The sequence below is a fragment of the Cibotium barometz genome, chromosome 28, assembly GCF_041138505.1.
Source record: "Cibotium barometz isolate CiBa-2024 chromosome 28, ASM4113850v1, whole genome shotgun sequence".
Lineage (NCBI taxonomy): Eukaryota > Viridiplantae > Streptophyta > Polypodiopsida > Cyatheales > Cibotiaceae > Cibotium > Cibotium barometz.
Genome location: NC_141073.1, coordinates 31,429,643 through 31,450,825, shown reverse-complemented (window position 1 = coordinate 31,450,825; position 21,183 = coordinate 31,429,643). Strand labels below are relative to the sequence as shown.

At 40.3% G+C, this 21,183-nt stretch overlaps 1 protein-coding gene across 2 annotated transcripts in view; it reads left to right on the top strand.

The window, feature by feature from the left end:
• Positions 1 to 8,840, top strand: part of RECA1 (recA DNA recombination family protein) — a 109,295-nt gene extending 100,455 nt beyond the window's left edge. For both annotated transcript variants that reach the window (XM_086822379.1, XM_086822378.1), the window contains 4 exons: positions 5,744 to 5,806; positions 5,883 to 5,959; positions 7,357 to 7,429; positions 7,554 to 8,840. In XM_086822379.1, the coding sequence (XP_086678505.1) occupies positions 5,744 to 5,806; positions 5,883 to 5,959; positions 7,357 to 7,429; positions 7,554 to 7,679 (339 nt within the window). In that variant the 3' untranslated portion in view covers positions 7,680 to 8,840. The remainder of the gene's footprint in view (positions 1 to 5,743; positions 5,807 to 5,882; positions 5,960 to 7,356; positions 7,430 to 7,553) is intronic.
• The last annotated feature ends 12,343 nt before the right edge of the window (positions 8,841 to 21,183 follow it).

Here is a 21,183-nt window from a genome sequence, read left to right as displayed (position 1 = left end):
TTGCAAAATTCAGATGACCAAAACGTGCATGCCACAGTTTTGCATCTGAAATAGCCTGCGTATCCATAATAGCACATGCTGAATCCTCTACACATTTGCCATCCATATTGAGCTTATACAGCCCTCGACATAGTGAACCAGATGCTACAATGATGTCACCACAAGAGAGATCATGAACAGTACATCTGTCATCCACAAATTTTACAACCAAACCTGTTTTGGCAAATGCGGAGACTGACAGCAGATTCTTTTTGATCCCTGGCACATACAATGCATCAAAAAGTGTAAAGGTGTTGCCATTTGCAACATTCAGCACAATCTGTCCAACTCCTTCAACGGGATAAGAGGAGTTATTGGCACAAGTGACAGTATTCCCTGTGGGAGCAGACTCAAGGAAAGTGAATAAACTGCGCTGCGAGGTGATATGCTTAGTGGCACCACTGTCAAAGTACCATACATCTGAATCTACTGCAGACATACATGTGTCATGCAAAGATGGGTCATAACTGCACTGCGCATTGAATGCCCATTCTGTATCTAGCACAACATTAGCAGATTCATTGTTAGAAGGAGAGGCATCTGCAACAGCCATACCAGCCTCTTTCTTCTTAGCCTCTTTCGCAGCCAGCTTAGGACACGCTTTGATGACATGATCATTTCCCTTACAGTACTTGTAAAATGTCTTCTGTTTGTCACCCTTCTTCTCATCTTTGTCTTCTTTCTTTGGTTGCGCAGCATTTGCAGATTTCTGCTTACTAGAAGAAAAGCCAGCTTTACCTTTCCCGCTTCTCTGACTAGCAACGAAAGCTTGATCTGCGACACGCATAATATTCCTGTTTTGCCTTGACTGGTCTTCTTGCAGCAAAACAGAAACTAACTCCTCAAATGATAAGGCATTGGGATTGCCTTTCATCATCAAGCGAAGAGTGGAAGCAAAACCCTGACAAGAATCTGGTAGACCATTCAAAACAGTCTGCACAAGTGAACTGTCTGACAGGATTTCATCTGCAGAAATGAGCTGCTCTTTGAAATCCTTGATCTTTGTCAAAAAGCTATCCATAGAATCATCTTCGTTCATATGCTCACTCTCCAACTGTTTTCGGAGATAAGCAACACGAGCCTCATTTCTTGCCTGATACAATGTGGCAAGTACATCCCAAGCATCCTTAGAAGTCTTGCAGGAGCGAATATGTGGGATAATGGTACGTTTGACAGACAGCGCAATCAAGGCATGAGCCTGCGCATCTCTACCATCCCAACGAATCTGCTCTGCTGAAAGTGGTGGTTCTCGAACAGCTGCTACAGCACTTGTGCCTGCACCATCATCAACAGTACCTGTTTCTGATGTGTTTGCAGCATTCCCAGCCACAATAGGACGTGCATCAATACCCTGCACAATGTTCCATAACCCCTTTGCTACCAATACATGTCGCATCATATATGCCCACAATGGATAGTTGGTGCCATCCAACTTATCCTCAGCAGCCAACATGCGGAATACATCATTGTTGTCAGCCATGGCCAATGACTGTACTACTAGATGTAAATGCTGTCTGTAAGAGGTAAACCTGTATAAAATCGACCTGTGCTATGTAGCACAGCCCAAAACAGACGAATGGGCACCTGTCCTGCAGATTTTAATCTTGACAGAAAATCTGCACAGTAGGACGATTTTGCCTGCGCAGTACTTGGAATGCAAAAACGGAGGGCGAAATGACTTCAGATCAAAATTCTGAAACGAACGGCCCTACGGGCTCTCCCACGGCATATACTAACCTGCAGACGCTCGTGAAACCTCGTTGCAATTGGAGGAGATGAAGCGGCAGGTGCCGGTGATGTTGCCCGGGAGGAGGAAGCCTGCTCTGATACCAATTGTTGGAATTAGGGTTGCAGGAATGCACACACAACTTCAAGAAGATGAGGAAGCTTGAGCACAACACTGTAGTGTATTATGAGTGCCAAAAATGAAAGATAACCAACCCTAAAAGATAATGGGCGTATATACAATGCACGGGGGAAAAAACCTCCTAGTGAGGGAAAAAGTGCCCCGGCGGTCCTAAGTGTGTTCACACACATCACTACTATAATATGGTAACAATCTCATGCCAGAGAGTGTGTCAGGCAGTTGCAGGATTCACATGGCACTCTTCACTCAAATCCTCTCATGGTTAGACAGATTGCCACCGATTTCTATTGCCAGCTTCTTAGTACTGAGCGGCATTCTAATTTGAGACACAGGGCACAGAGAAAGGTTTAGAATGCATTGCCACATTTGATCACCGAGGAGATGTGTGCCGCTCTGGATGCCCCTTTTTCTATGCAAGAGTTCAGTCATGCTCTTCATGCCTTACCTCATGGTAAGTGTCCAGGGGAGGATGGCCTCTCCCCTGTTTTTCTCACTACTTTTTGGGATGAGATTGGGGCTGAGATCACATCGGCTTTGCAAGAGATGTGGGACACAAGTTCTATGCCTTCTTCTCTCACTGAGGGGCTTATTTATCTTATTCCTAAGAGCGGGGATAAGACATTGATTGGCGAGTGGAGACCTATCACCTTACTTGGGACTGCCTATAAGATTCTTGCTGAGGCAGTGAGCATCAGATTGCAGCCAATTTTGCAGGATGTTATTCATGATACCCAGAATGGATTCTTACACGGCAGGAGCATCTTTGATAACATTTTCTCGTTTTGGGAGGCCGTCGAATGGACTAAAGCGAGCAATCAGCCCTTAGCCATTCTGCTCTTGGATTTTGAGAAGGCCTATGATAGAGTGGATTGGGACTTTCTTGAGGGTACCCTTAGTCATATGGGCTTCTCTCAGAGATGGATCAAGGGAGTTTCATGCATGTATCGTGATGCTCACAGTAGGGTTCTTGCTTGCGGTGATAGAGGAGAGCGGTTTCAGATTTCTCGCTCAGTACGACAGGGCTGCCCATTAGCCCCTTTATTATATATCATAGTTGCAGAGGCCATGAGCATCTTTCTCTGCTCCATTGCTAGTAATTCAGGATTGAGGTTGCCTCTTCGTAGTCATGAGGAGTTGGTTGACTCTGAGTTCCGGGTAGCACTAGAAGAGTTCTATTTGGCAGCAGGGGCACTCATTAATTGGCACAAATCTGTTGGTTTTTGGGTTAGTGATTCACCGAGAGTTGATTGGAATGCAGAGCTTGGTTTTACTTGGATCAGCAGAAGATGTACTGCTAGATATTTGGGATGCCAAGTTGGGATTGATATTTCTCCTACACAGCAGTTTGCTCCGGTACTTATGAGTATCTGGAAGAAGCTCCTCCATTGGAGCTCCAGGAGATTAGATTTAGCCTCCAGAGCTTTGGTGGCTAATCAGGTTTTGCTTGCCTCAGCTTGGTTTATTGCCTCGTGTTGGTGCTTCTCTCGTGCGTGCATTGGCCAATCGAGGAGATTGATCCGCAATTTTCTCTAGTCGGGCTTGGATGGCACCTCAGACACTCGTGCTAGGGTAGCTTGGCTCACAGTTATTCAGCCCAAAAGAGAGGGGGGCTTGAATATTATGGATCCAGATGTTCAATGCAGGGCGTTGCTTTGCAAACTTGTGGTCAGAGGTTTCCTACTAGGCACTGAGACTTGGAAGGATTTTTTCTTGTCTCAGATTTCCAGATGTACACCCAGGGTCGGGAGAGACTGGATGCCCAACACACGTTTTTTGTTCACAGAGGCTGATATTAGGGCACCATCTTCCCCTCTTATTGCAGCCATTGTCAGAGCATGGAGAAGCATGAGATATTTTTTGTGACAAAGGCTTCCTAGGTCTTTGGATGAGGCTGACCGACAACCTATTATGTGGAATGAGTTCATTAGGGATGAGGCTGGTCGGCCACTTGGTGCATCTCGTTATATGCAATGGTCGGGATGGGAGAGATGCATATACACAGTTCTTGCTTGGAAGACCTTTAAGAGTCTTCCGGAGGATCGGAGAGTTGCATCCACTCAGCATCTTAGGGGCTCTCGCATTCGTATTGATCAGATTGATGCAGCTATTCCGCATGAGTGGCTTTCTGGGACCTTTCACGGAGACTATCATCCGAGTTGGCTGGGAGTTTTTTCAAGGATAGGCATACCTCTGCAGGTCATTGCTCTGCCAGGCCAGGAGGATACAGATTTCCTCATGTATTCTATCATGCCTGGTGGGAGATTGAGGAGATGTAGTATGGAGGAGATCATACCAAACACTAGGCTTAGTCCAGTGAGGATTATTGGTCGCTTGGGGAAGCACTGGTTCATTGACTCTTCTCCTCAGGTAGTGACTCATGGCTCTTGGTGTTTGTGGCTATATGGTGGCAGTCCTATCAGATATCTGCAGTGGGATCCAGGAGAGTGGGAGTGGATTGATGCCTTCGATCCTTTGAAAAGCCTTCCTTTTTTCAGTTTCACTGTTCGGAATGCCAGGCTTCTCCTCACTCGACAGATGCATAGGATCCCTACTCTCAGGCCTCATTGGGAGAGCTATGATATTTCTCCAGTGATACAGCGCAGATATTGGCATAGACTTTGGCACTCATACAGAAGGAGCCAGATCTCTCATTTCTTTTGGTTATTCTTACATGGTGGTCTCCCTACCAATCAGTGGAGATCAGTTTTCGGTGTAGCACCTTCCTGTCCTAGATGTGCGGCAGATTCTGAGTCCGTACAACATTGTCTATGGGGGTGCAGCATTGCACAGCAGATTTGGGGTCCTGTAGCCCAACTTATGGGCAAGTTGAGTGGCCGAGCCATGCATGTGACTTGGGGGGTAGTTGCTTGGCTCTCCGAGTCCGGTCCACAACTTTTTTATGAGGGCAGTGGTATAGATTCTGTTTTTTTCATTCGTAGAGGTATTGCCCAGCATGGTCTATTGCAGGATGTTCCTCACTTTGATTATACACCCCCTAGATAGAGGATTGACACTAGTTGGGAGATTATTGCCAGTATTACAGCATGGTAGATCTGGAGAGCTAGATGCACGGAGGCTATTGAGGGTGTCTAGATTTTTGGGTCTCAGTGCATTAGTACTATATGGGGTGATATCATCCACACTCTTATGGCTACTTGGGCTCGCATTCAGGGGCCCTCTCGTTCTGCGCAGGCGAAGCGTGTGATATTTATGCAGGAATGGGACCATGGCATCTTCTTTTCCTCTAGTACCACAGGTCTTACATGGCATCATGATTCTCCTCAGTGGTTGAAATCACCTTACATATTGGGGTGATTCTATTCTCTTCCGGCTTAGCTGTGATTGTTGTATGTTTTTCTCATACTTAATAGAAGTCTCTTTCTGGAAAAAAAAAAGAAGCCTTAAGGATCAGGATGTAGGCTGTGGAAATAGTAGACACAAGGTGGCTAAAATAAATGCTTTTATATAGCTTGCCCTATTAACCCAGTAGACTACTCTCATTTCCCTATTAACCTAGTATTTTCAACAGGCTCTAGGCCGGGCCGAGTGGTAATGACCTGGCTTGTCGACGACGAGCAGGAACAGGGTTCAATCTCTGCTGTGGCTCATCTGAGCTGTAAATAAAAGGCTACCCTACTAGCGACATTCACATGTTTTTGCCGTGGGCTGAAATGTCAAAATAGACCTTAGTGTATATCAAGATAGCCAAAAATATATATCCCAACATGACCAGAACTGTGGCTTTCAACTAGCACTTCTTTTGTTTAATTGTAATTATCTTGACGTCAATGAATCTACTATTTGAATGTTTTCCATGGTTTTCACTTCTTTCCTTAGGTTTCAAGACCATACAAACAGGCCGAATTGGACATAGTCTTTGGAAGTGGCATATGTCGGATGGTAAGAATTGTGCTCACTGTGGATTTTCAGAGATTCATTTGATGATGGAAAAATCTGATCTTGGTGGTTCCTGTAGGGATGTATCTTGGATTGTGCCGAACTCAAAAGTGTAGTACTAAGGAGAGGTTCATGGTACAGCTATGGCGATACGAGGTGTGTCTCTTTGCTTTGTATGAATCTCTATGTGAGGCTACGAACTTGTAGATATTACGTGCTAGATATCAAGTGATTACTGTTTGGATGTAATGAGCTCAATGGATGTATTATCCACAAGATATCAAGTGATTACTGTTGATGTAACGAGCTCAATGGATGTATTATCCACAAGATATCAAGTGATTACTGTTTTTTAAAGCTCTCTGTGCAAAGACTCTGTTGAGTGGCTGTGGTTCTTTAAATAGGGCTTTTGTGTGCTCTGGAGCCCAGTGGTCCACTATCCAAGTGTCTGGCTAGAGCTTGGTTTTGACCTGATCTGGCTTATGGTCTTTTCAAACTATTAAATCATAGTTGAAGGAAACTGCATTGTTTCACAAGCTTAACATGTGTGAAGCAGGGTAGAAAAAAATTTGGGAAAACAGGCATTGTAGGGGCACATCCAGCGCAACTGAAACAGTGTTTGCAGAAACAGGCAAACAGGCCACAAAAATTGTTCTTCAACACTTCTTCAGATGTCCAACTCATTGAGCAGTATGGCTTGGCCAGCACACTCAAGATTGCTCTATTATGGCTGATTATACAGACTGTATAATGTCTCATTCGATCTTGAAGAACAGGGGAAAATGCTCAGGGAGGTAATCCACGTAACCTGGGCAGTTCACCTAACATCAAGGTCCTGGACAAATACATCTGCAGGAAGAAGCATATTGGAATTGATTGGCCCTTCTCTGCTTGGCCTGACCAAAACTCCAGCTCACTGAAGGAAACCCTAGGCATAGGTAGTCAGAAAATAAGGCCACTGCACTGCAGTGACTGCAGAGATTTGAACCAATGACGGTATGCTAATGAATACCAGATTGGTTACATGCATTCATCATTTTGAAAAGTAAGGTCCTCTCTCCCTCTCTTGCCTACTTGCATGCTAGTGGAACGCTTGGCTGCAGGTGGCACTTTACCTGCTTGCCTTTGATCTGGTTGTCTCGTTTTGTCCTCTTCATTAAGTCTTGTTCTTGCTAAGTCCAGCCCTCTTTCCAGTCATAAATGACAATTCTGGTGTCTTCACATCTTTGCATGACACACCAGGACTTCATGGAGATCCTCCATCTTGTCCCAATCAAATGGGCATCCAAATTGTGGTCTATGGAGCTTTGGATCCATGCACCAAAACGGAGATCTTCAGTGATTATTCCTTCAACCGGGCTCTGCATCTCCCTAGGGTGCTGGGGTTGGCATTGGTCTAGCCTCATGCTTGGGGGTGCTCAGGATAGAGCCATGGTTGGGCCTTAAGCTTGATAGCGACTTTGTGTTGGCGAGACTTAGGCTTTCTGGTTTCGTCACATGTATGAAATACACAAAATGTCTTAAAGCATGGTTTCATGTGGATTTTCTTTCAGGTTGGGACAAGGGCGAGAGAAATCTGTGCAATATCTACGGGAGAATCCATCAATATGTGATGCAATTGAGAAGGTTCTTCAATGTGGACACTCATTCAATTAATCATAATGCTCTCATTTTATAAGAAATACGAAGGTGCAAAACCGAACTAAAGTTGTGCTACTCTAAAGCTTATGAAACTTGCTCCTTTTTCCAGGCTGTTCGTAGCAGAATGTTTGATGATGCCAATACAAAGCAGGGTCATGAAAATGGGTCGGCTTTTCTCATGGAACTCTCATCATCAGATATCGAAGATGAAGATGACGCGGAAGAAGCCAGTTAGTTTCGCTTGCAAGGTTGAAAACTGCAAGCTGTCATTTGTCAAGCTCAGATATTAGTTTATTATCTAGAGATTTAATGTGCTGGAAATTTGCCTCCTTTTCACTTACCTTCTTGAAGTGGGAGATCCAAGGTCAGCTTCACCCCCTCTGTTTTTTGCAAGCCTCTTCTACATATGCATGCATCATGTGGGACTGTTCTATTGAGCTGCTAAGGTGGGGACTTCACTCAATTCTTCTCATAAATGAAGTTCTTTTGTTTAAATGAACCACCATCTTTTGTTTTCGGGGGATGAGTGTAGATGCTAGGGTTTGAGCTGTGTATCTGTGGGTCAACAGGCCATAGTAGGGTGTTAGCATTCAGGCTGGACCCTGCTGGCTTCGATTATGCTAAGTTCAGATCATGCTTAAGCTCTCAATTCTGTCTTCCTCTTTTTGCCTCTTCAAGATCTTGTGCAACAGGTCAAGTTAGTTAGCTCCTTGTATGTAACAACCTTGTCTCATCTTGACAGAGCATCATTGCTACGGTTAAATCAAACAAATAATTTAGTTATCATGCATGTTTGTTGTCTGTGGATTGAAAAGCAAACATAAATACACCTAGTTGACTTTGGGAAAGTTGTGCAAGGGGTGACAAGGATTTTTACACGAGCCATAAACCGGCCTGTATTGAGGCTTCATTGACTAATCAAGTTTGCTAGTAGGTGCTCAATTCATACTAGCACAATTACGGCAAGCCAACAAACTATCCATGCTAAATGAAGGTTGTTCTCAGATTGAGGTACTGATGATGTCCAATCAGCTCCAAAACCAATTGATTTAGTATTGGATTGTCTTTGTGCTTAGGTTAACAATTATTTGTGCTCAAATCTGTGGAGGTGTTAAGTCTCATCATGTTGGGGCCTCCTATAAGAGGCAACCCAAATGACATATGTGCAACAAGTATATAATCTTTGGCCATTCAAAGAAATGGCTGACTTGCAGAAAACATGGTGCACAAAGACAAGGATAATACCATTACACTTGTATTTAGGGAACATAGGAGCTTCATTTCAGCTATGTTTCATAGTGAAAAGTGGACCTTCATGCTGCTAACTGGGACTAAAGTTAATCTTTGCCTACTTTTAATGATGATGCCTTTCCTGCTATGATAATCTGAGGAGTTAGTGGTTATGGCAAAGAAGATTAGTTTGTTTACAAGGTTCTAATGGATCATCAATTGAATAAACTAACCTTCTTTTTATGGACCAAGATTCTTGCAACTTCTTTGCAATTATTAACTTCACGTTGTGTGGAGCTGAGTCATTGATTTAGAGGACTATATGAAGGTAAGGATGATCTCTAATGCTATGTGCGGAAACAAGTTTTTTTAGGAATATTTAAAAAATTATTGTCAAAGAGAAACTCCAAAATTTGCAGGTTTTCCCCTATAAAATTCTCTAAGTCTGCAGATTTTGACACCTTCAAATTTAAATTTTTTTGAAAATTAAAATTTTCATTTACACCAACCCGGAGTTTTTTCTCACACTGCTGTAATGACAATGAAACTTGGCATTCTAAAGGGAAATTTATGGGCTACTGTGGAAAGGGTTACAATCAATGTATTGAAGTGTAGAAGGAGATTTTGGTAACGTAATGGTGTTGTTCTGCTTGAAGAAGATGAATTCGGGAATTAACTTTGTGAGGAAATGACGAGTTGTGAGTGTAGAAAGGGTCTGTATTGGCAAGAGTGTGTCGTCATGGGTAGGTGCTCCAGTGGCTTAGCTCATCATGGCCCACCCTAACCAAGAGGTCATGGGTTTCAGCCAGGGTGGACATCATAGAGCCTGGACATCATAGGGTTGTGTGTATGAGTGGTGTAACTTCTAGCATGATTACATCGGGCTTTCAAAATAAAAGAATGGTTTTGTTTCACTGTCTTATGATTTTATTTGTGTTAGTTTATTCATCATCCAAAATTTAAAAATCGTTGTCTTAGAGCGACGTCACACAGGATGGCCACGTTCCTTTTTCCCAAGCATCTTGAACTCAACCAACGGAGCCTGCCAAGAACGGGTGTACCTTCACGTGTCAAAAATCCTACCTGTGTCATTCGGTCACAGTGGCCGGTGCACCAGCTCACAATCAAAGCTGCTACCTTCTTGACGTCGTGCCATGCAGCTCCACGCATATATTACAAGCTGTAAGTGGTGCGAGAAACGGTGGTGACTTGTTGGGCGGTGGAAGATGCTTGCACTTCACCATTTTTGGCAGAGTAGAAGGCCCAGACTTCGTTCGCCTATTTCATAGAAACATGATTTTTTTTCTCGTGTGAACGCTGATGTTTTGGTGGAATCCTAGGAAAATAGGTAAAGAAGCCTTGGTGTGTGAAAGGCCTCTTATGATCTTATTTGTGTTTGCTTATATATCAAGGTAAGGTCCTCAGCAAGAGAGGGAGGAAGAGTGCAAAGAATTTCTTTTTAGGAAGATTATGTTTGATTACATACATACTATTACAAGAAAAATACTATTCAGCCCCCTTGCCTATTTAGCTTAGCCTAGGCTAACCTATTGCCTCTTCTACCTCTTAAAATTTCAAATTTTTTAAATTTCACAAGGAAAAATTCTATAAAGGAAAATTTTTACTAGGCTTTCGAAAACTCGATGAGATCTCTCTCTCTCTCTTCTCTCTCTTTCTCTCTCTCTCTCTCATGCACGCATGCAACACACTTACATCTGCAAGCAAATATCTCTTTTGTCGCCACCTCTCTCTTGTCTTCGAACAGTCTTTCTCCTAAAATGTACAAAGAATATACCCCCCCTCCCTCTCTCTCTCTCTCACACACACGCACAGAGAATGGTTTCTTTTTCTCCTACGTGAGGTTGTCCATGTCTGCCTAGATGTGGTCCTCAACATGGTGAACATTGCTTTCACTAAGAGCACTAGTGGTGCTTGAGCTCCCATGTCCTTGCCAAAGAACATGAGATTAGCAAGGCAATGTTTTCTCCATAAAGCCCTAGCATCCTCGGCACACTTGTGAGGAGAGGGATAGATGTAGAGTGAGAAAGCAATATGCGCTTCTCCTTTATGCAAATCGAAAAAAAATGATATCAAAGGTTAGTCAACAAACCATCAAAACTAATTAATCAATTGTTATTTTTCACACTTTGGTTCCTTGTTTGTTTTTATTTTTCCTTTTAACTCAAGAGGGGGTATGTTACAGTAGTCAGATATTTATACCCATTGGGTAACTATGTTGTGATAGTCATATATTTCATATATTATATTTTTCACTAGGTATGTTTGATTATATGGTTGTGCTAACGATTAAAAAATTAGTTTCATATATTATATTATTCACTAAGTATGTTATTATATGGTCGCTGTACGATACAAAATTTAGTTTGATCACCACAAAAAAGAGGACTATTCTTGTATTCTTGTACAACGGTCAACACAAATTCACTGCATCCCTTAAGAAATGTTGCCTTCAGTTCCAAGACAAAACAACATTAAAAAAATGATACTTTGAGGATCCTTTCAACAACTTCAAATTTAGTCTTCAAGCCCCCTTAAAATATCATGCTATGCCTTTAGGAGCTATATTATAAGTTGTGTGCAATTGGAACTTTCGGGATCCTTTTACGACAACTTAAAATTAAGCATTCTAGCTCCCTTAAACTATCATGATATGACTTTAGGAGCCATAACATCTATTTCATATGTTATTGTGACAATTCTATGGGCAAGTTTGTGTTGGTGGATTCATGTGTATGGCGATGTTGAGGGAGTGCGTTGAGAGCTCTTGTGTGGGGCTCATATTCCACCACTTTATAGCCATAAACCCCCCTAATTTGTCGGAAGCATCAAATGCTTTAGAGCACTGTTCCACCACCAAACATTGTTAACCACTCTGTGATTAACATGGCTTTGCTTTAGAGCACTACTCCACCACCAAACATTGTTAACCACTCTGTGATTAACATGGCTTTGCTCACCTAGCCTACTGTAAGGCGCCTTGCCATCTTATGTGCATGAACAGACAACTTTTATAAAGATAGCATGCTGGAACATATACAACGGCCTTACCCTATGCTTAATGTCAAGTAGGTAAAGTCTATGGATGTACACAGTAGCTTAAGACTAGTCAAGGTGGCTGGCCTAGTGTACATAAGCAAAGTTTATGGACTTAGTGTATCTAGTTGCTTATGACTAGTCATAGTGGCTGGACCATTTTTAAGTTTGGTTGGCCTAGTGTGAAAACTAGTCACTTTTACATAAGTCATTTTTGACAATAACCAATACACAATCATTCCCTTGCAATAGTTTACTAGTGAGTTCTCCTTCTTCCTTCGTCTTGCTTGCTTGAATCTTACTTGCTTGATGGTGAAGGGAATAAAGGGAAACACACCTCTATAGAACTCTCTACTCCCTCATTGAAAGACAACCACCTTGCCAAGATGTATGCATACTCTCAAGAGAACATCCCAATAGTCCCTTAGTGTAAAAAGACTGAGAAAAGGAAAGAATATCTAGAGAAGAGAGAGATGAAGGGATTCGGGTTTATGAGAGCAAAGAGTTGAAAACGCTCTTAATGTGAAAATGTTTCACAAACACATACCCAATGTGATCCACACTCTTAACCTTTCAGAAAAAACACTCACCCAACATGAACACAAAAAACCTCTCTCACACTCTCTCTCGAATAAAAAACTTGCTTTGAACAAAATGTATATTAAGGAATAAGAAGGATGTTATCTTCTATGAGCGAAGGGTTACAAAAAGTTGTTTTGAATATGAGAAACTAAGAGGAGCCCTCTCCTTCTTTACTGCCATCTACCATGTAGTAGATACATGGATGCACTTTCACCACTCGTGGTGGGCGAACATGTGTGCGCGGGGCTATGGAGATTTAACTAGCATTGATTTCTCATCCTTATTGGGATATAGATTTTCCCATGTGAAGAAGACTTGAATTCTTTGATTGATGCACCCGCAAAGATCATGATGTAGTTGAGCTCCCTTCCTGCAAGTGATATTAAGCTTCACTCTCACTCCCTCCTTTGTGAATGAGAAACTAAAAGGAGCTGTCTCCTTCTTTACTACCATCTACCATGTAGTAGATACATGGATGCACTTTCACCACTCGTGAGTGAACATGTGCAGCAGAACACCCGCGCGCGGGGCTGCAAAGATTCAACTAGCATTGATATTTCATCCTTATTGGGATATAGATTTTCCCATGTGAAGAAGACTTGAATGTGTTTGAGTGAATACACCAGAACATTGCATACCCCTTAGTCAACTAAAACAGATGTTATCAATTACTTCTATTTTTTAACAAAACTAGAGAAAGTTATGGAGTGTGTTATCAATTGATTTTCCCCAAATGTGAGAAGCTTATTAAGTGTGCTCTATTCGTTCAACAGTGTTGATTGTATACATGCACATAACAAATGTTAACGACTTTTTGATGTTTTTGAATAAATGTAGATATGCAATACAATGGAATGGGTTGGAAATTAACTCATGTGATGCAATTTCTACTATGTTTCTGGCCTTCAGGCTGTGCCGCCTGCTGTAGGAGGGATTTGGCTAGTTTGTTATGGCTATTGAAGACACATGAAGGTTCCCAACACTCCTAGGCATGCACAAAATCCACCAATGTGTTGATTTTTGCAAAAGACCGGCTTCAATTGCATCAAAATGGATCTCTATTCTGTGTTTTGTGAGGACTTCAAAATAGTAATTTTTCAATCACTCCAATGCATCAAACTTGCTCCAAATTCATTGTAGGGCTTGCACATGATTTGCCAACACATTCCCATTTGCCAGATACATGATTCTTTGTCAGATTTGCAACCATTTGCCTCATACATTCACCACACTCAAGCTTCAATGGAGAGCTTGCAAAACAGAAATTTTTCCTTTGCTTTGGGCAACTCAAATCTGATGTTGTTTGTGTTTTTGCACCTGTAATCCGCTCAAGGATGGTTAGTATTCCTTACCCGGTAGGCCAAGCTCTCAGATTTGGTGAAAATCGGTGTGCTCCAAGCTTCACAGCTCGAATGGCAAGCTCCACAACTTTTCTTCACAGCTTCTTCTCCCTCTTCTCTCACTCATCTAATAGAGAGTACCAGGCTCTGATACCATGATGAAAAATAGGTAGAGGGAGAGGAGACACACACACAGGAGCAAACCCTAATGTATTAAGCAAACCCTAACCATAGAGGGAAGCCATGTCCCATCTCACACAATGCATAAAGCCATAATCCATAAGCTTACAATTCACTACTTGTGTTGTGTCCACACACAGCTAACCCTAGCTAATGTCCACATACTATGACCAGCTGGACGTGGTCATTTATGTCTCACAAATACTACTTAATATGCCAGCACATAGTGCAACTGGCACAAGCTGACATCGAGCTTGAATCTAAACATTTCCAACATTGCAAGAATTTTGCATCATATCAGTTTGTCAAGATGGCTTTCATATCTAAGTACTAACATGTCTTTTTGTAGACCTTTTTTTTCTCTCGACTGGCCTTAGGTCCAAGATCGTTCCATAGTTATCGATTTTTCAATGCACATAGGTGCTTAATTATCCACCCATAGTAGGGCGATGCCGCCATGGAAGTACTAAGGGGGGTTTTGCACCCAAGACCGCTTGGTCCTAGGCAAACATCTTCACCACTTGAGCTATCACCTCACCCAAGACCTTTTTTCTTAAGTAGTTTTATGCACACGCAAGTGACGTCCCCTTTCTATGGAAAGTGAATTCCCCAAGGGACTCTCACCACTCATGTGATGAGGAATAGGTACAGCAAAGATTCAACTAGCACTGATATCTCATCCTCGTCAGGATATGAATTTTTTCATGTGAAGAAGACTTCACCCACAAAGATCATGCCATAGTTGAGCTCCCTTTTTGCAAGTGATATTGAGCTCCACTCTCACTCCTTCCTTTGTGTGACACCACACATGGTGGTCTTGAACCTATCAACATCCTAAGGCTCATCCTCCACTTACATGTTGAGAAACACGGATCGAGCTCTCATAATGACAAGCCATCTACCTACACTAATGACAACACTAATCTAAGGATAGAAATTAAGAAAACTCACATGAGTGTGTGCTAATTAAGATGCACTCAAGTATAATTAGACACCAAGATGAATTAGCTTGGATACATAAAGAGACTTCAGATGAGTGCAAGTGCTGTTTATTGCAACTTGAAAATTTAGAAAATCCCTTTATATGAGGAGGTTTAACTTTTGGCTTGCACATCAATGCGGGATAATTCCCTTTGCTCATGTGGCTTACACATCAATGTGGGATAATTTCTTTTGCTCATGAGGCTTCATGCTAGACTTTGCTCTTTTTTGGCTACTCATACTCACTTCCTATCCCTTCCTTAAGCTCAATAGCATCACATTTCTTAACACCCCCCTTGGTGCCATTAGGGCCAAAAATGAAAAAAAGGGGCGTGTAAGGATTAGATTAATTTTCTTAATCAAAGTGATTTTACTAAAATATTAGAGACAAATAGCTATACTAAATGCATCTCTTTTACCTATATTTAGAGAAGAGTGTCTTTAATATGCCATCCATCACGTATCTATAGTGTCTTTAATTTACCTATCCTTTTGGCAACCGCCTTAACTACTTTAGTATACTTTTTCTAAAATAATATTATTTCAAATATTTGAATACATAACATACTTCTCTCTTCCATTGGGCATGATGCAAGTTTTTTCCTCTCTTTTCTTTCTACTGTCTTTTTTCTCTTCCCGCCATCTTTTGCTTTCTCTTTGGATCATTTTTATTGCTATGGCGACTCCAAGGGTTGATCCACACTTAAAGAAAAGACACGATATCAACTTGGTACTTGACAAAGAATATTGCACGTGAAGAAGTTTTCATCACAAAGCTCTACATGATGAGAGGCTGAAGCTCAAAGGCTACGTGTAGAAGGAAAGAAGCATGTAGATTTGTGGGTTCAAGGAGGTCTATACCCTCTTGATAAGCCTCCATAATTTAGCACTTTGCATGATCTTGTTTGATTCATTGGGATGGTAGAGAAGTATTATTTGGATATCGATCAAGATTGAATAATCAAGCTACTATTTTCCATTATCAACACACACACATGGCTGAAACTATGCTTGGTGTGTACAAGCAATCTATTAAAGAACTAGAAGACATCGTGATCTCACAAAATCAACATGTAAATGAGTTAGAAAGGCTACTTTAGTCATGTCAAGAAGAGTAAATAGAGCTTAGATAAACTAACCTAAAATCGTAGGAACATGCACTCCAAAAAATCCAACTAAAAAATCACTTTTTTTGGGTTAAGAGTGAGATCTAGTCAGTTTAAAAGTGTTACATGCCTAGCCACACATGGGGGTGCTAAAAAGAAACAGATGAGGCTTTCTTGAAGCTACATGAATAGTGTGGGAGGTTTCTACTTGGATAATCCTCTAGATTGAATTTCTATGATCAAGTATTCTATAAAAAACAATGACATGATTGAAATGCTCAAGCTCTCGTAGTGTGCAGGGCTTTAAAGGAAGGTAGTCAAGGAAGTTTGCAATGACTTAGTCAATCCTGATGAAGTGGTGGAGGCATGTGACAAGGTTTCAATAAAGTAGAAAGGGATATAGAACCATATCAAAGCTACTCATCCAAGGCAGAAAGGGATATAGAGCCATATCAAAGCTACTCATCCAAGGTATGAAGCCTCATCGTCTTTGCATGTTCCGCTTTCCCCGACCACATACCGTAACAATGGCATGACACCAACAAAATTTGGCTATTCCAGGGTTCATAGGTGAATACAAGCACATTGACGATTTAAAGACTGTAGAGAAGCCAAAAAAAAGAAATCAATATTCAAGTACATGTTTAATAACATATTTATAGATATTAGAAGGGTCCAATCAGCCATGGTGAAGTTCTATCAGTGCACATTAGAGGAATGTGAGGGTAATCTTTTTTTTTATTATCTATATGGGACACAAATTCTCAAACATTAAAAAATGGAAAGCATTAGTATAGGGCTGATGAATAAAGCTTAAAATTATGCCCAAGGTAAGGAAGACCTGCCATTACATAGCGCATAGGTAGAGATGGAACTATGGTACATAGGGGCAATTGTAGTGCCAGATCAGAGTCGTGATACTCTCAAATGGTTGTTTTGGCACACAAAAATTCCAAGCGTCATTGAAGCTTAGAATAAGGTGAGACACTTGTGGTGAATGGGGTAGGAAAATTTACAATTGAGTGGCACATGAGTGCCGACTTGAAAGCATTCAAGTGCATGTATGGGGTGTGTGGTGGTCTTAGATGTGCAAACCCATGCCTCTATTACATGGCATGCACAACACGAACAGTCTGGATTGGTACAACCCTACAATGGATTGTATGAAGTCTCCATCCAGAGACAAGACAAAGAAAGTAACTGGTGATAAAGACCAAACCAAGGCTAAAGGAAAATCAAAGACCAGGAGGAAGGAAAAGTCAACAAAAGTAGCCGAATTCAAGGGTGAACCATGTATTGTGCTTGGGGATCCCATACTTCCTATAAAGCTAGAGAGAGTTCACATTTTTACTTTACACGTAGAAAGTAGAATACTGGATAAACTATTAAAGCTTCATCTTGACTATGCTCATTCCATTTTTCCATCAGAGCTATCGGATGCATGTTTAGAGCAATGTGAGATTTTACTCTCTAACCTAGGATTTTATCGTGGACGTGTGCAACAACTTAAAAAGGATGACAAGCAATCAGGTACCACTAGTGATGTTTTGGTAGATGTATCAATGGGAGGAGCCAAAGCTAGGAGGTTCTTATCAAACTATAAAAACAAACAAGTTACAGTAGTATGGGAACAACTAACCAGGCTAGTGATCCAAGGATGACAAAGCTTCATATATATGAGAGTCTGGATAGAGCTTAATAATTTTATAAAACTCTTATGTAAGCAAATGACTGAAGGCAATTACGTAAGTTAGTTTGAAATAGCAATCAAGATGCTTGTGGAAATAATTGTAGATGCCTGGGGGAACAAGGACATAACCTTCTACCTAGTAAGAGTTTTTGCTTCATGTAAATTTTTGTACATTGACTAATTAATATGATATAAAATGATTATTAATATGTTTTTGTAATATACCTCTGAGATTAACCAAGTTATGATGATTAAAGATAATCTTAAGTTTTGGATGCTAGCAAGTTTTCAGTAGTAAAAATTCTAAGTGTTAAAAATTAAGTGAATATTCAAGATTGAGTTTTCAATTAGTAAGTAAGCTCAAAGGAATCCTTTAAGTGTGTAGATGGACATGCAAATCGAAATTTGAAAAAAAAGTAAAGTGTGACCTATTTTAGGAGTCGACTTGTACATACAACTGATTTTGGTGATTCCGCCTAAGCGCTAGGTTGTAGACCGCACATATTCTGGTAATTTTAAGTACCCACATGACTAGTTTCTGATAACTATGTGCGAAGTTATACTTGTTGTATGTTGCAGCCTTGACAGTAGATCTCTGAGAGGCTAGCAAACAGCTCTTCTGGGGACTAGACATAGATTTCCAATCAATCAAGACATCTTCAAATATATCAGGAAAGTACACAAACTCTCTTTTGATTATTTTACTTTAAATTCTTTTGATATTAAATAAATAAATCGATAAGTGCGTATATGAATCCTCGTCGATACAGGGTGTGCTTACGACGATGAGTAATTCTTAACTTTCTTAATTATACATGATCTCCTTAGTCTATACTACTTATAGAATAAACATGTCTATATAGACTTGATAGACCAACGTATAAGCATAGTTAAGACTTAGCTATAGCGACTAGAGATGATCTCATTGGTTAAAACATGATAATAAATTATGTTAAAAATAAAGATCCGTATATGACTTGAAAGAAATAAAAGAGTAAGAGAAGTTAAAGATTGTTTGAGAATTAAGAGTTTTTTTCTATACTTAAGGTTGATTTGAATATGCTTATCTTGAAAGATTGTGGACTATAGATTAGTCTAAGATGATAAGCATGACTTGTTATTTGCTTTGTTTTTAAATGAATGATTGATATGCATGACTTGTTATCTTGAAAGATTGTGGACTATAGATAAGCATGACTTGTTATTTGCTTTGTTTTTAAATGAATGATTGATATGCATGGGTATGAATGATTTGTTTTAAAATGAATGATTGATATGCATGTGTATGAATGATTGATATATATATGTATGATGAAACTTGACATGAGATTTTGAGATTTGGGCCGGTAGTCCTTAGACAGGGATTCCTTAGACAGGGAACGCCGGACATAGAATGAGATTTATGCCCTCTGGGAGCCATGTGGTAGAACCCAGAGAGGATAAGATTCAGAAAGAGGCATACTCGGGATAGCCACGATGTCCAGTGTGGAGGTTGGGTGGACGGGCATCGAAGAAAGTCCTAGATTGGCTAGATTTTGGTCATTATGACTAACCATGTTGTCGAGCATGGTGATGATCACAGAATCTTGAGATAGACACATACATTGTGATTGATTGAGATGCTATGCTTTAATTGATAGATATTTCTATTATGTGAATGTTTGTTTGAGATTACATGATTCTTTGCTTATGTGATAAGAATCTTGGATATGGCATGGATGCTTATTTTTCTATTTGAGAGGGTTGATTTGATTGTACTGCTATGTAGAAATAACATGACTAAGTGAGTTTCAATGTTTACTTAGATTAAGTTGTACGATTAAGTTATGGCTAGATTTGGGACCGTCACAGTTTTTTATATGCAAAACATATTTTTTTTGCACATGGTCCATACTTTGAGAGGAACAAAGGGCCTCTCTACATGGAGTACTCAAGAAGGCATGGAAAAATCACACTATGCCACACGTATCGACTATTTTTGTACAACTCGACATGGTGGTGGAAAAACAAAAACAAATGCACTATGAGAGATTTTCAACACATTCTACCAAAGGCAAATGCAATGATACAATGAAATTATTAAAAAATACGTTAGTTCATACAACACAAAAACAATCACTATTATTAATATCAATATATTATAAACACTCATCATGTTAAATAAACCGTATATTTATGCATGATGGTGATTGAGAAGGAGAAAAAGTCGCACTAATGTAAATTGTAACAAAAATTGTTCTCACTACAGCAGGTAGGAAAGGAATTTTAAAAAAGTCTTCTTTTTTGCTTCAACTGTTTGTCTTCCTCAAAGAGACTCCCCTCCTTTTTGGGGTTTTCTTTGGGCAGTTGTTTGCCCTTATCTTTGGATAATTGTTTAGCCTCGCCTTCTTCAGGTAGTTGGCCTCTATACCTTAACAGCTTTTGGTGTTGATAGCCTCTAAGAGCATGGGTATTCAAATCAGGAATGGCCTTTGCATATGCCGCATAACACAAAAAAATACCCTGCCCCCCTTGATGCCCACAACCCTGGTGCATATCCAAAAATCTGTATAGCTTCCTGCTTCTCTATCAGCATTATCTTTTCTACATTGTGTTGTATCCTTCCATATCCTAAGTATGTTGAGAGAACCTTTAAGACCATTAATGGAATGCGTGGATCATTTGAATATTTTGAATGGTAAATGATCAGCACACGTGGAGGTATCCTTGGATGAGGACTGAGTCTTTGCCCAACAAAAGTTTGTTTACCTCCACCTCTCGAGACTGAGGAATCCATCTTCATCTACTATCTCAAGCTATAAACGAAGGAAAAGTTTACTTTACAACAATAAAAATCTTTTAAAAAATGTTATGAATTTATTCTTATAAATATCTTTTTGTTCTCATCGTTAGGTTGCCTATTCTCCACAAGTGAACCTTGTGGAGGGATATCTCCTTCTGAGCATGGAATCTTTGGTTCCTCCCTTCCCATATTAGATATTCCCATGCTTTCTGAATAGCCAAAAATTCTTCTTCTGTGGAAAGAGCATTTTCGTGTTCTTCAATCTTTCTTATGCACATTTCTATAGCCTTAGGTACACCGATGAAATTGCTACCTGTTGCTTCTGTATCAAGCACTGAAAATCAATTAGTGGCATTTGGATCTAAGAAATTTGATGTGCAACTTGACATCCATCTGCTTAAACAAAGAGAATAGTCCTCCCTTAAATTCAAGAGCTTTTGGATATCCGTTTATGAGTACAAAACTCTTATTTTCCTTTAGTGGGAAGGATGGTAGGCATGAGAGAAGGATCTGCTTCTCTGAAACCTCTATAGAAACATCCTTTTCCTCTGGAAAAATTAAACTTGCTTAAAAATTTGTAGCATAAAAATCCATGTTCATTATTTCTTCTTGTTCTATATCCACATGACCATTTCTACATCATGCATTTCTTCTTGATTTTTACATCATACATTTCTTCTTGATTTTCAATGTCCCCTAGAAATGCTACTACAGGCTGGACATTGAAATTGTTAAGAGTGCTCTTTTCAGCATCCTCAATTCTTGATTTTGCATGCAAATAGAAAAGGAAAGCC